Raw genomic sequence first — 13,225 nt, 5'->3', positions numbered from 1 at the left:
CTCAGGCTGCGACAGATTCTACAATGCAAATTGCAGAATCTGTCTTGAGAGATTATACTATGAGCAATCTTCTTCAAACTTGAAACAAATGTTCATTGATAGTGTGCCTACAGCCCCACAGTGTCATTTACCTGCTCAGATGAAGCCACAGTTATTCATCCCGAAAATCGTTTTTTATTTTATTTTAGGCAAAATCTTCAACTTTTTACTGACTTCAGAGGCCCATTACTCTGTCTCTGTATCACCTAGAGTGTTTCTGACACTTTCACAAGAAACTTAAGAGTTTGCTTTCTGGCAAGACCTCATGCATGCATGTAGTCAGAGCGGTTCAGAGGCTACAGTCATTTTAATTTGGGTATGTCATTTTAGGCGTTTTCGCCACAAAATGGGGGTGGAGTGCAAGAGGTTTTAAGACAAGTCGTATCCAGTGTAGTGATCTGAAAACTGGGGTAATATACTGAGCTGGTCTTGTACTTCTTGGTCCTTGTTACAGTACTGGCAGGATTATTGGATTATTAGCCGAAGCTGTCTGATTGCTGTCAAGAAGCAACAATATCTATGTCTGCTGGAATGCCTCCATAACCCACCCCACACTTTTCAGGTGCGTCTGATTCAATATATAACTGAGAATTCACTCAGTTAAAATTGAGATATTTGTAATTCCATGGTTCAGCTTGTCTTTAACTTTTATTTGTCATTACTAAAACTTTGATTGCAGAACGGGTGTGGACTTCACAGTAGATTCATATTTTCACCAGCGTGCTGACCGAAGAAAACTCATCACATGATCGTCAGCTGAAAGCAATATCCAAGAACAGCCAGGTCCCAAACCAAGACTCTACGTAGTTATATTGTTAGAGCCACAGACAGTAAATGGCATTATCTAGGCTACTTGTTTAAATTTATGGGGGATTATGTGAGGTGTGTGCTATAAAATAAAGTTAAAGCTTTCCACAAAGACAAAACCGTTTCAAAATAAGGAGTACTGTTGACGACGCTGAAGCACGCTTCTCATTCGACCGTTGGGAGACGTTTTCTACGGTGCTTTCTGACAGAAAGAGATTTTTCATTAAGCTTAGAAAAAGTCGTGGTTTCTGTTTACGTGAATAGGTTTATGTAATTTATAAGAAAATCTCTCCCGATATGCCGGATGCTCTGTTTTCTTTTTTTTTTTTGTTGCACCTCTTAGGGACTGTTAATGACTTCTAAGAAAAGATCTAACAGTAGAGCACAATGGACAAGGTTCAAACCAACATTCATTTCCTTAGATTCAGGTCACGTCAGGTCAGGCAGCTTAATCTGTGCCTAAAATATGGAACACGCTCTCACAACATGTGTAATGGCCGGAGTTGAAGCTACGAAACACAAACTCACTTCAGTGTCGTACACTGTAATTAGCTACAGCCGCTAATCAGATTTCTACAAGTGTTTTATTATTAAATGTACGTGTTATGCTACATGACAAGTTCTATCACACACATCTAAGATAACCATATAATGATATATGTCGTGGGAGGCTTTTACAGCTAGCTAAAGCAGAGTTTAACCTACCCCGTTGTGAAATCCTGCTGGACCATGTGAAGTCTTTCTCTGAAGTTTTCAAACATGATTCCTCTCAGTTCCGTTTCTTTAGTCTGATGTTTCTCATCTAAACACAACAGCTTTAACTGTCTGTCGAAACTACTGATGCTGACCTGGTAACGTTAGCTATTAGTGCGCTATTCTCGTTCCTCATTTTCTTCTTCTTTTAGGTTTCATGGCTGGCTGCAACCAGTGTTAAGGTGTAGTACCGCCACCTACTATGTTGGAGTGTGAACCAGAGAATTTTCTTTGGAATATTTGAACTGTTTTCCTAAACTGATGTCAAATACATTTTTAAACCGAATTCTTCCTAATTTCCCTCTGTAATTTTTCACGTTCTCCAGAACACCTTTGGCAATGCAAACCTATGTGTTCCACTGATTCCTCTGCTTGACAGTGCTCACATAATCTGAAGAATGTTTATTTATTAGGTGCAGTTTTTTTTATCAAGTCTTGTACATCCATCTCTTAACCTTGTTAAAATTATCTCATTTTAAGCACATCTTTTGCTGTTCTCAGTGTGCTCACTTCTTGCTCTATTGCATACAAGTGTCACCCTGTGTTTCCAGTGTCCCAGCTGTGTTCCCACTCTTTAATGTTTCTTTTAATAATTAGGGTCCAGGCAGCTAAGCTGCCAGGACACTATTGTAATCCTAGGTATTCTTCTTCTTCTTCTTCTTTCTTCTTCTGAGGAAATCATACTTCCCATGGGTGAAAACTCACCAAACTTTGCACAAAGGTCCAGTCTCATGCCAGATATCCTCAGCTGTAAACTCAAGCCAATAGTCCTGATGGTGGCGCTACAGCAAGCGCCTAAAGTTCAAAACTTTGAAACATAACATAACAAATCAACCATACATACTACAACTTCACAACTTTCACCAAACTGTAGCCCCAATACTGAAGAAACTTTTGTATATTTAAACCTATTAAAATTATGAAGTTCATCACTCTGTTTTTTTCAAAAACTTCTTAAACCTATCTCCTCCCACAATTTTTGCTCAATTGACACCAAACTTGCTACAGAGCATCTTCAGACTGTCCTACAAAAACTACGTTTCTCAGATTTTTGATTTATCAAAAATTGAGCCTACAGTGCATCAAAATGTTTGACTGTAAACGGTACTGTAAACATATACGTGCAAATTCTTGCTACATAAATCTTCAATGTTCATGAAAAAAATGACAAAATTCTAGAGTCATGGTAGATGATGTGTGGCAAATTTCAGAATTTTATCTCAAAAACTGAATTTCTGACAGCATTTTGAATTTTGCTCTAATGTGAACAATTGGAGTCAATGTAAAAATGGCAATTAAATTAATTAAACATCAGTTTTTCACTTATGGAGCAAATCAGTCATTATTGCAACCAAATTACCAACATCTCCATGCTGTCTAGATGCAATATGTGTATTTTCAGATTTTTGTCTTAATAACTGAATTTTTTACAGTGGTTTGAAATCTGCTTTTCCATGCATGGACGGCTGCTAAACCTGCATGTCTGGCTTAGTCAATTTGTGAAGCTACACATGAATTGTCACTGACTAATTAGCTCAGTGAGATAGAAATTGATCCTTAGTCTCAGAGGTTGTGAGTCCAAGCCTCAGCTGATGCAAAAGGCAGATTTTGTTGCTTAATTCCTAAATGTCTTCCAATTCTTCTGCTTGTTGCTCAGAATTGCCTAAAAATGCCCGGACCCGACCCATCGCTGCGCAGCAGCTATAATTTACATTTTGATTTTTGTGTGTATTTTCCAGCCATGCAGTGGGTACCATTCATTTCTTTACAGTATAAGCATATTAAAAAATGCACCCAACAAATAAATATGTAAAGTGATTTTATTGCAAATTCTCATTTGAATAATTCACATTTATACAGACTTTTTATAGTTATGTTAGATGTCACTGCACAAATATTTGACTTTTTATGTGTTACATATTATTATATTTCCTTGGGGCTGAGAGAGACTGCTCTTAACAAAAAGCCACACAATGACAGACAGAGAGATAACAACAGACTGACAACACCTTCCAGATCACTTTAAAGATGCATTGACTACTATGACATACCATTAATTCATGGTCAGCAATAAAGGTATGAATTCATGTGTTGTAAAGATCTACCTCTCAGTTGGAGAACTCCTCTACTGATCAAATCAGCAAGCTCCATGGCTGCTGAGAAAATGAAAGGAAAAACTCTGTCCACGTGAAATGTCAGTATCTACAAAAAGCACAAACGTATTGTACATTATTGCACTGAAATATTTTTTTCTTTTCCCAGTAGATCCATTTCATGGTCTTCCATGAAAGGCCATTTAGCCGAGACATATGCCACAGACATAAAAGTGTTCCAGTAAAAATTGAAAAGAGTGACTGACGCTCATTTTTATGCAGCCACACCCACACAAGACATAACATCCCCTCTTAGAATATGTGAGTAGGAATAAGTGAGTTGTTTGAACAACTAGTAATCACAAGTCATACACAATGTGAATCCTTTATCAGGAAGCCAGATTGTCCAACTGTCTGTTGCTACTTAGCATTGTGTGCCACCTGTGCTGAATGATCAATGATGAGTTCAAAAATGGTACTTTGTAGGGGTGGGGGGAAATAATTGATACAGCATAGTATTGCCATAGTTTTATGTGGCAACATCGTATCGTCACACAGTGCCAAGTGTCGCTTTTTTATTATATAAATTATTTATATTACAAATACAAATTAAACTTTAGGTAGCCTACTAGAATAAGATAAGCAATTGCTTTTTCAGTCCACTAGATACATTTTGCTGAAAAAAAAAGGCTGTAGTGGGATGAACAGACTGAAAACTTATCACTATCTTATTCGATAAAAGAGATGTTGACAAAGTGAACATAAAACATTATTTGCAGTTGGAAAAGGGTAATAAATCACAAAACATCACAATATTTTTTTACTGCAATACTCAGCATGTCACAACATGTTTAACATTGCAATAATATTGTATTGTAACTGAAGCATTGTTATTATATCGTGGATCCTCTGGTGAAATGTTTTCAGAAATATATTTTAGCTGAATGTTAAACTGTGACTCTAGATCTTTTTGCTACCAGCTGGGTGCTATATTGTTCACTGTGTCAGAACAGCCAAGCTCGCATTATATCACCCACCAGCAGGAGCATTTATTGGCCTGGTTTATGAAAAGACCATCTTTGCAACAGTGAAATATTTGTAAAAGTGTTTTGCAGTAACCACAACAAAGCTGCTGTTTTTGGTATATGATGGTGTCATGATGATGAAGAAGCACAATTTCATGACACAATAAATATAGTACGCAGTTAGATTTAGGCTTTGTGGAAGACCAACCTGGTGCATCACTGTTTTGTAATCATCACACAATGCTTCACAATGACATAAGTGGAAGGAGGTCTCATTTAACACAGAAAGTTAAAATCAAATCTAAAACCAAATTCCAAAAAAACTGGGATGCTGTTTTGAATGTATATCAATGCAATAATATTGCAAATCCTTTTTGACCTATATTCAGTTAAATACAAGCACGGGGCAAGGTTCACCTTTGTGTGAAAAACTGCCAGGGCAAACAGTCCAACAGTTTAAGAACAACGTTTCTCAACACGCAATTTAGGTATTTCACAATCTACAATTCATAGTATCTATAATATCATCATAATTGCAAAATGAAATGCCCATGACCTCTGATCCTTCAGACAGCACTTATTAAATACCAACATGATTATATAAAGCATATTACTACATCGGCTCTGGAACACTTCGGAAAACCATTGTCAGTAAACACAGTTTGTTGCTGCATCTACAAATACAAGTTGAGACTAAAGTCCACATTTCAAGTTGTTTTTGGAAATCATGGACGTCGTCACATTCTGCTCATGTGCCAACAGCGTGGCTTCTTAGTAAAAGAGTGCAGATACTAGACCAGCCTGCCTGCAGTCTAAACCTGTCTCCTACTGAAAATGTGCAAAAAAAATGCAAAATACTACAACAGAGACCCCAGACTGTTGAGCAACTGAAGTCGTATATCAAGCAAGAATGGGAAGGAATTTAACTTTCAAAACTTCAACAGTTAGTGTTCTCAGTTCCCAAACACTTGGTGCGTGTTGTTAGAATAAAAGGTGATGGAACACAGTGGTAGACGTGTTCCTGTCCCAACTTTTTTTGAAACATGCTGCAGGCGTCAAATTCAGAACAAGTGTATATTAACAAAAAACAATAAGGTTTATCAGTTTGAACATTTGATATCTTGTCTTTGGACTGTATACACCTAAACATAGGTCAAAATGGATTTGCAAATCATTTCATTCTGTTTTTATGTAAGTTTTACACAGCGTCCCAACTTTTTTATATTCTTGTATAACTAAAGGATAAATATCTTTTAAAGTTAGTTGTAATGAATGCAGTTTTATGCATGTATTCTAACCATATACAAAACGTCTTTACACACCAGGGGTGTGACGAAATAACAAAACGAAAATCCCAAATACTTGACTGCAAATATTTTTGCTGGCTGTCCAGGTGGTGTCCAGCAAACGATGTGGATTTCGTTAATAATTGGCAAACTTTCTGGGGAAAACCTGGTCTGATTAGGAGAGACAGCATTTATCCCACTTTGGTTGGAGCGGCCCTCATATCTTGAAACCTGGCCAAGTTTATTACTAATTCAAAACCCTGACAACCCAGAGTTGAGATCAGGACTCAGAGTGGCAGTCTTGCACGCTTCTCTGAGCTTCTAGTGCACTTACCCACCCATAGAGTTATACAAACAGTGTCTGTTATCTAAATCTAAACTTAAACAAAGAGGAGTTGTGCATAACAACCTCATAAAAATTAAAACCTCCCGTGTGGATTGTGAAATATTAGGTCTCTATCATCCAAAGTAGTGTTAGTAAACAAATTAATATCAGATAATCATATTGATTTACTCAGCCTCACTGAACACCTGGCTGTGTCAAAATGAATATGTCAGTCTAAATGAATCCACTCCTCCCACTCATAATAACACCCACATTCCTTGAGGCAGCAGCCGAGGAGGGGGAGTTGCAGCCATTTTTAACTCTAGTCTGTAAATCAGCCCAAAACCTAAACTAGATTATAGCTCCTTTGAAAGCCTTGTTTTTAGTCTTTTACATCCAACCTGGAAAACCTCACAGCCACTTCTCAGTCCCTCCAGAAAATCGCGATCTTACAATCGCAATAATTAACACAAATTCAATGGAAGTCTGCAATATTTGCGGGGGCTTGCAATTGTTCAAAAGTCCTGCGATTTTCCCGTAGTGTTGTCATTCGCGAATGAATCGTTCAAAAGAATGAATCTGTTGAGTGAACGTACTGAACTGAATCACTTCCGGAACTGATTCGTTCATTTCTCAGTTCAGTTGAGCTCAGCAGCGAGCATGCAGGCCGGGAGTGGAACTGCCGATTTGGTCCGTGCGAATGATGAATCACTCGCGAGTCGTGAGGCAGCCAGGGTGCAGGGAGGGACTGCCTACTGCGTGAGGAATCACTCTGTGAACAACGTAACCCTGATCCCTGAGTGATTCAAATCATTTCTTCTCAGCAGTACACTTCCATAGGGACCGTTTCCTCCAAGCTAATGGCTAATGTAGCCAGGAGTCAAGCCATACGAACACAATCACACACCTCCCCATTGTTTTAACAGACTTAGTTTCCAGATAAACAAACTTAAAACGTTAAGCTGGCCAGTTATGAGACTCACCAGTGCAGGGCAGACGCAGTAGCAGCAACAGAGAGACTGAGTGAATGGGGGTGTGTTCAAGTCTATCAGGCACTTTATTAATCTCGGAGGGAAATAACTTTTACTTTGCCAAATTGCCACAGCAACAACACACTGTACGTGTGTTGTTACATGTAACAAGTACTGTATAAAACAAGTAGCAATAGAACAAAATATGAGTGAGTGATTAATGGCTGAACAAAAAAATGTGGTAGAACAAAATATATACAAATGTCAATAAAATTATGAATAGAATTAAAAGATGGGAATTACAGCAATAAATATGAATGACAACTAATTATATGTCAGAATATGGAAACACGTTTTTTTAATGTTATTGCTGCATTGTCGTGAGAATACTGCGATTTTGAAGGCCTAATTTTCACTTGTACAGTCACATCCAAACAAACTCATGAATCTGTCAATCAAGCTTTGGGGCCAGTCCCAATACCCCCCCTTAGCCCTACCTCTTGGCCCTACCCCTACATTTGTGCATTCCTGTGAGGGGTAGGGGTGTACCTATTCCTTTTTGTGTGTAGGGGTAGGGAGCATAACGAGGGGTAGTGGGTATGAAACTAGCCCTTTGGAGCAAGGGATTTCAGATGCTGACTTGCCAGTGAGGGGTAGACGTCGCCATGGCTACCACCGATCAAGAGACTGAGAAAAAAGTTCATACATAGCTAATGTTACTGTCGTCAGGTTGCTTGTTAGCTAGCTAGCTAGCTCGCGCTATCTGGCGTCTGTCATCTTTCCTGTTCTGCAAAATTGTCGGATTTTTCACATTACGATAACACGCCAGCTAGTATAACTATGCTGCCTCGTAATGTTAGCTGGTTAGCTAGCTATCTAGCTAGCAGAAGTCCCCTGTCGTCTGTCGTTCATTAAACGAAGCATGATGAATAATGCAAACGCGATCGGTAGGATGAACTCAACTGGAGACTCCATTATAGATGCTGGTTGGAAATGTAGATGGCTCGCAGCTTCCTGTTTAAAATAGTTACGTATGCGTGAACGTTACCAACGCGGTGATGTAGTGAGTGGTGTCCCAATTCCTAGTGAAAGATTTCAACCCCTACCCCTCATTGCTTCATTTCGAGGGCCAAGTGGTAGTGGGCAAGTGCTAGGGGTAGGGCCAATCAATTAAGTTACAGTAGACACTGAACTAAATATGATTTCATATTAGACAGCTCAGTTTTATTTCTTTACTGTTCCTGAAAATGCATTGCAATGCAAATTGTATGCTTGACTTGCAATTAAACTGCACTTCTATATCACAACTTTGTTTTCTTGAGTGTTGTTTTCTTCTGAGAGTAGTCACCTGCAGGACTCAACCATTACAAGGGAGGGGTGACCACACAGCACAATGTACACACATACACACTTGATTGAAAGGTGTCCATATCTGCAAACAAGCGGAGTGTGTGGTACGTTAAGTGAACGCACTGAATGTACTATACAGTAAGTGAACATGAGCCCTCAGCCCTGAGCCCAATGCCGAACTGTAGGAGACCAGTTAAACCCTCATTGTAAACGGCGTTTATTTACAATAGCCTACTCGGCGAGGACACTGAAAAAATGATTTATAAACGTGTTTACTTTTACAAATGTGTTTGTCAAAGCAACACTGCCACAGCACTCCGTGAAGCCGTGAACTAAACTGAATGATGAATTGTTCAGCCGTGTTTCAGTTCAGTAAATGGACCTGCATTTGTATAGTGCCTTTCTAGTCATCTGACCACTCAAAGCACTTTTTACACTATGAGTCACATTCACCCCTTCACACACACATTCATACACATACACTGGTGGCCGAGGCTACCATACAAGGTACCATTTGCTACTCAGTTTTAACACACTCACACAACGATGGAACTGCCATCGGGAGCAATTTGGGGTTCAGTATCTTGCTCAAGGATACTGAGACATGCAGACTGGAGGAGCAGGGGATTGAGCCATTGATCTTTTGATTGGTAGACGACCCACTTTACCTCTGAGCCACAGCCGCCCCAGTGAGTTGGACGCAGTACACAGTCAGGGCTCCTCCTGCCAAGCACTGAACGATTTGGTGAACGAATCTTTTGAATGGATCATTTTAATGAACTGATTCTAGTGATTCAGTAACATCTAAAGAACTGCTTTACCCATCACTATTTTCCCACATTTTTCCGTATTTTCCAGCCAACCGGAAGTCGTCGTGCATGCAATGTCATTTGAAACATCATCAGACGCGTCATGAAATGCGCTAATGGCATGGCAGTATGGAGAAACGCTCTGTATTGACATAAGAATTTACACTGTTTAAGTCTCCAAAAGTAGATCAGGAGCCAGAGCCTTCAGCTATCAGGCTCCTCTTCTGTGGAATCATCTTCCTGTTTCAGTCCAGGTGGCAGACACCGTCTCCACATTTAAGACTAGCCTAAAGATTTTCCTTTTTGATAAAGCTTATAGTTAGGGCTGACTCAGGCTTGCCTTGTACCAGCCCCTAGTTAGGCTGACATAGGCCTAGTCTGCCGGGGGACCTCCTATAATACATCACCTATAATACACTGAGCACCTTCTCTCCTTCTCTCTCCTTCTCTCTCTCTCTATCTCTCTCTCTCTCTCTCCTTTGCTAACATTCACATTCTATTACTGCATGTCACTAACTCGGCTTCTTCTCTGGAGCCTTTGCGCTCCACTGTCTTGCAGGTTTACCTTGTATCACAGCTGTGCCTGGATCGTGTGACGTGGTTGTGCTGCTGCCGTGGTCCTGCCTGATGCCTGCTACTGCCTACTGCTGCTATTATCATTAGTCATACCTACAATATACTGTACCACAACAGCCGTAATTATTATTGTAATATTATTACTTAAATTAATGTTGTTGTAAGCGGTCATTACTGTCTGTCCTGCATCTCTCTCTGTCTCTCTCTGTCTCTGTCTCTCTTTCTGTATCATTTTGACTTTCTGCACTACATCTATTGGACGTCTGTCCATCCTGGAAGAGGGATCCCTCCTCAGTTGCTCTTCCTGAGGTGTCTACCATTTTTTTAGGGGAGTTTTTCATTATCCGCTGTAAGGATCCAAAGGACCCTCTGAGGCAAATTGTTATTTGTAATAATGGGCTTTATAAATAAAATTGAATTGAATTGAATTGAATTTTGTATCAAAACTATTCATCCTGGCAGTGATCTGAATTGGTGACAGTTGCAACACTTGTTCAACAAAAGCTTTTGTCTGTGGTCTGTCTGCAGTAAGTTGTTGTTTAGCCGAAGGTATTGGAAGCTATTATATAAAGCTTCTTTTTATGAAATGTTCTGACAAAATTTGAGTACCCTCTGGTAAACAGTTACACAGTGTACACGTCTCAGGCAATTATTGTGAAAGGTAAGAATGAAGGAGTGGATCTGACATGGACTTCCTTTGTCAGAGGAGTAATTTAAATTTTGGTAAACAGTCCATGGTTTGTGTGAGCCTCCATGTTGTGTTGTAATCCTCATTCAGAGGATTTTTTTGTGGGCGCAAAGTGATTGATGCCTTGATCCTTTTTTTTGCGGTGCAAAAGTCTAGAAAAATTGACCTCATTCAAGTAAACAAAACAAAACGGTGCTTTTCATTGCGTAACGTTAATGTTCTGTGTTTAAGTACTCATAACAAAGATAACAGTTTGAAGAGTATGTACTGAAGAGAAAATCAACCATATGGACGAAATGCCCCTTGTGTTTAAAGGCCTTGAATGCACATGTCAGTATATGGTTTATTAATGCTCCACAGCTGAGACAGGTATGATGAAATGAGGTATGATATGAAACTGATTCAATGCTTTATGCATAACATAGTTTAAAATGTGCTGGTGGACAAAAGCATGGACAGAGTATCACAAAGTGGTTTACAAACACATTTGTCAATTACTTATTTGAAGCCCCTGTGTGCAGAAATATCTTGGCAACCTTAAGATGATTTTGATAGCTGTAGAAGAGACAGCAGCTTTGCCATATGCCACAGTTGCTGTTTTCTTTTTTCTTTTCATTTGGAGTTACCAGAGTTAGATTAATTTTATTTTACACAGCCATGTGATTTTACCACTCTTCTATTTAACCTCCCATGTTTATGAGCAAGCTAATAGCACCTGATAGCACCTGATATAATCTTAAAGCCTCCTGATGTTTCAGTCATTTCCATGATTTCTAGTGTGGGGACTCATCCAGTCAATTATCTTACAATGTGATGGCCATGTTGACAGCTAAGGACAAACCATGGCACCAGTATTTACTGAGGCGTTTCTTCATATGTTTGTTGCTCACCTGCCTCACAAACACATATCTTCTATTTTTACAAGTGTACTAATCCACACAGACTCTGAAATAAGCATGTCACATGTCATTACGCGGCCCCCTCCATACTCTTTTGTGTGCCTTGTAAGGTACTTGTGAGTGGTACATACAGTACAGGCGAATTTATTGAGAAGAAATAATGAGTGAATAAAAACCAGTTTTGTTCTTGTATACTTCACACGTAACCTACTTGAAAACAAATCCTACCCATTGAAAAAAAAACAGTAGATTGGGAGGTCCTTCTGACATGACACAGGCTGGTAAAGACAGTTCGGCTGGTGATTGTGCTGCTGGTTTCACATATACAGCTGGTGGTACTGGTGGCTGTAAGAGTCGATGTGGATAGAATGGATGTTTCCATTTACATGCCACTGACTCCTTATAGGATTGGTTTATTTTCTTCAAATCTGTCTTAAAACAATACTTTGCTCAATGTTATCATTACTCCTGATAATAAAGCCCTTCCTAATGCACATTCAATGTGAGTGATGGAGGACAAAATCCACAGTCACAGTACAAAAAAGCCCCCTTTCCACCAAACACTTTCTGTATGGTACCAGAACCAAAAGTAACCCTTCAGACATGGTACCTAGACACTAGATCCATTCAGCATTTCCACTACAAACAGTACTCTTAAATGTGGGCAGGGTTGTTGTCACTCCCTGATACAGAGAGAAGGCTGCACCTCATTTATTGTCCACAGAACAGGGTTGCACACCAACATTTTTAAAACAAAATAGAACAGGCTGCAGTGACAGTCTCTCTCAGTGGGATATGTAAAAATAGCAAGTTTGTGCATTTAGTCCGTCTCGGGCAAGCGCAAGGGTTTAGTGCTGCCAGAGCCCAGAGGAACCACGCTCCACAATGCTTTTATTTTTGTCCAAGCGAGGATTAGAATATATGCAGTTCACATAATCCAGTCGAAATTAATATTTTTTTTTAAACGCTTGAAGATCCACTCATTACTTAAAGTGTGTCATCCAAGAGGGACAATAAAAACTAATGGAATGGTCAGAGTTGTCATATTGAAATTTAAGGTGTGTTATTAATTAATTAAGTTATTTTTTTCTCAGTCTACAGCTGCTGCAAGAGGCAGCAAAACATCCTTTCATGCCACAACTCAGCGCTCAGCAAGAGTGACGGTCCTCTATCTAACGGACTGCAGTGTTTCTAGCGCCACCTTTTAGTACCAGATCTGTGTGCTAGGTAACCCAAAAGAGGGGTGACCAAAATGGGGACAGTTAGAAATGGTTCCATTAGTACCATCCACAACTTTTCACAGTGGAAATGGAAAAAGTGCGTACCGAACTGAACTGTACCATACCAGACTGCTTGGTGGAAATGGGGATGAATGCATTCCACAACACACACAATAGTAAAAAGTCAATATGGGGCTGCAGAAGTCTGAATCCAACAAATCAAGTGGATATATATTCCATAGTTATGGCCTATTTTGTACAAAATCCATCCTTTTTGGTTCCCTGGTAAGTGTTTTCCTGTTGAGCTTTGGCAGGTGGACAGGAAGACAAAGAGAAGAACCCATACTAAAAAGACTATCTTTGGAAGATACCCACTTGATTCAA

General features: G+C 39.5%; 1 protein-coding gene across 1 annotated transcript in view; it reads right to left on the bottom strand.

Moving 5' to 3' along the window:
* LOC117264708 (dysbindin-A-like) overlaps window positions 1-1,766 on the bottom strand; it is a 65,092-nt gene extending 63,326 nt beyond the window's left edge. Inside the window, exon 1 of the mRNA XM_033638898.2 lies at window positions 1,552-1,766. Coding sequence (XP_033494789.1) covers window positions 1,552-1,607 — 56 coding nt within the window. The 5' untranslated portion in view covers window positions 1,608-1,766. The remainder of the gene's footprint in view (window positions 1-1,551) is intronic.
* Window positions 1,767-13,225: the final 11,459 nt, after the last annotated feature.

Source organism: Epinephelus lanceolatus, chromosome 10, assembly GCF_041903045.1.
Source record: "Epinephelus lanceolatus isolate andai-2023 chromosome 10, ASM4190304v1, whole genome shotgun sequence".
Classification (NCBI taxonomy): Eukaryota; Metazoa; Chordata; class Actinopteri; order Perciformes; family Serranidae; genus Epinephelus; species Epinephelus lanceolatus.
This window is presented reverse-complemented; position numbering and strand designations above follow the sequence as displayed.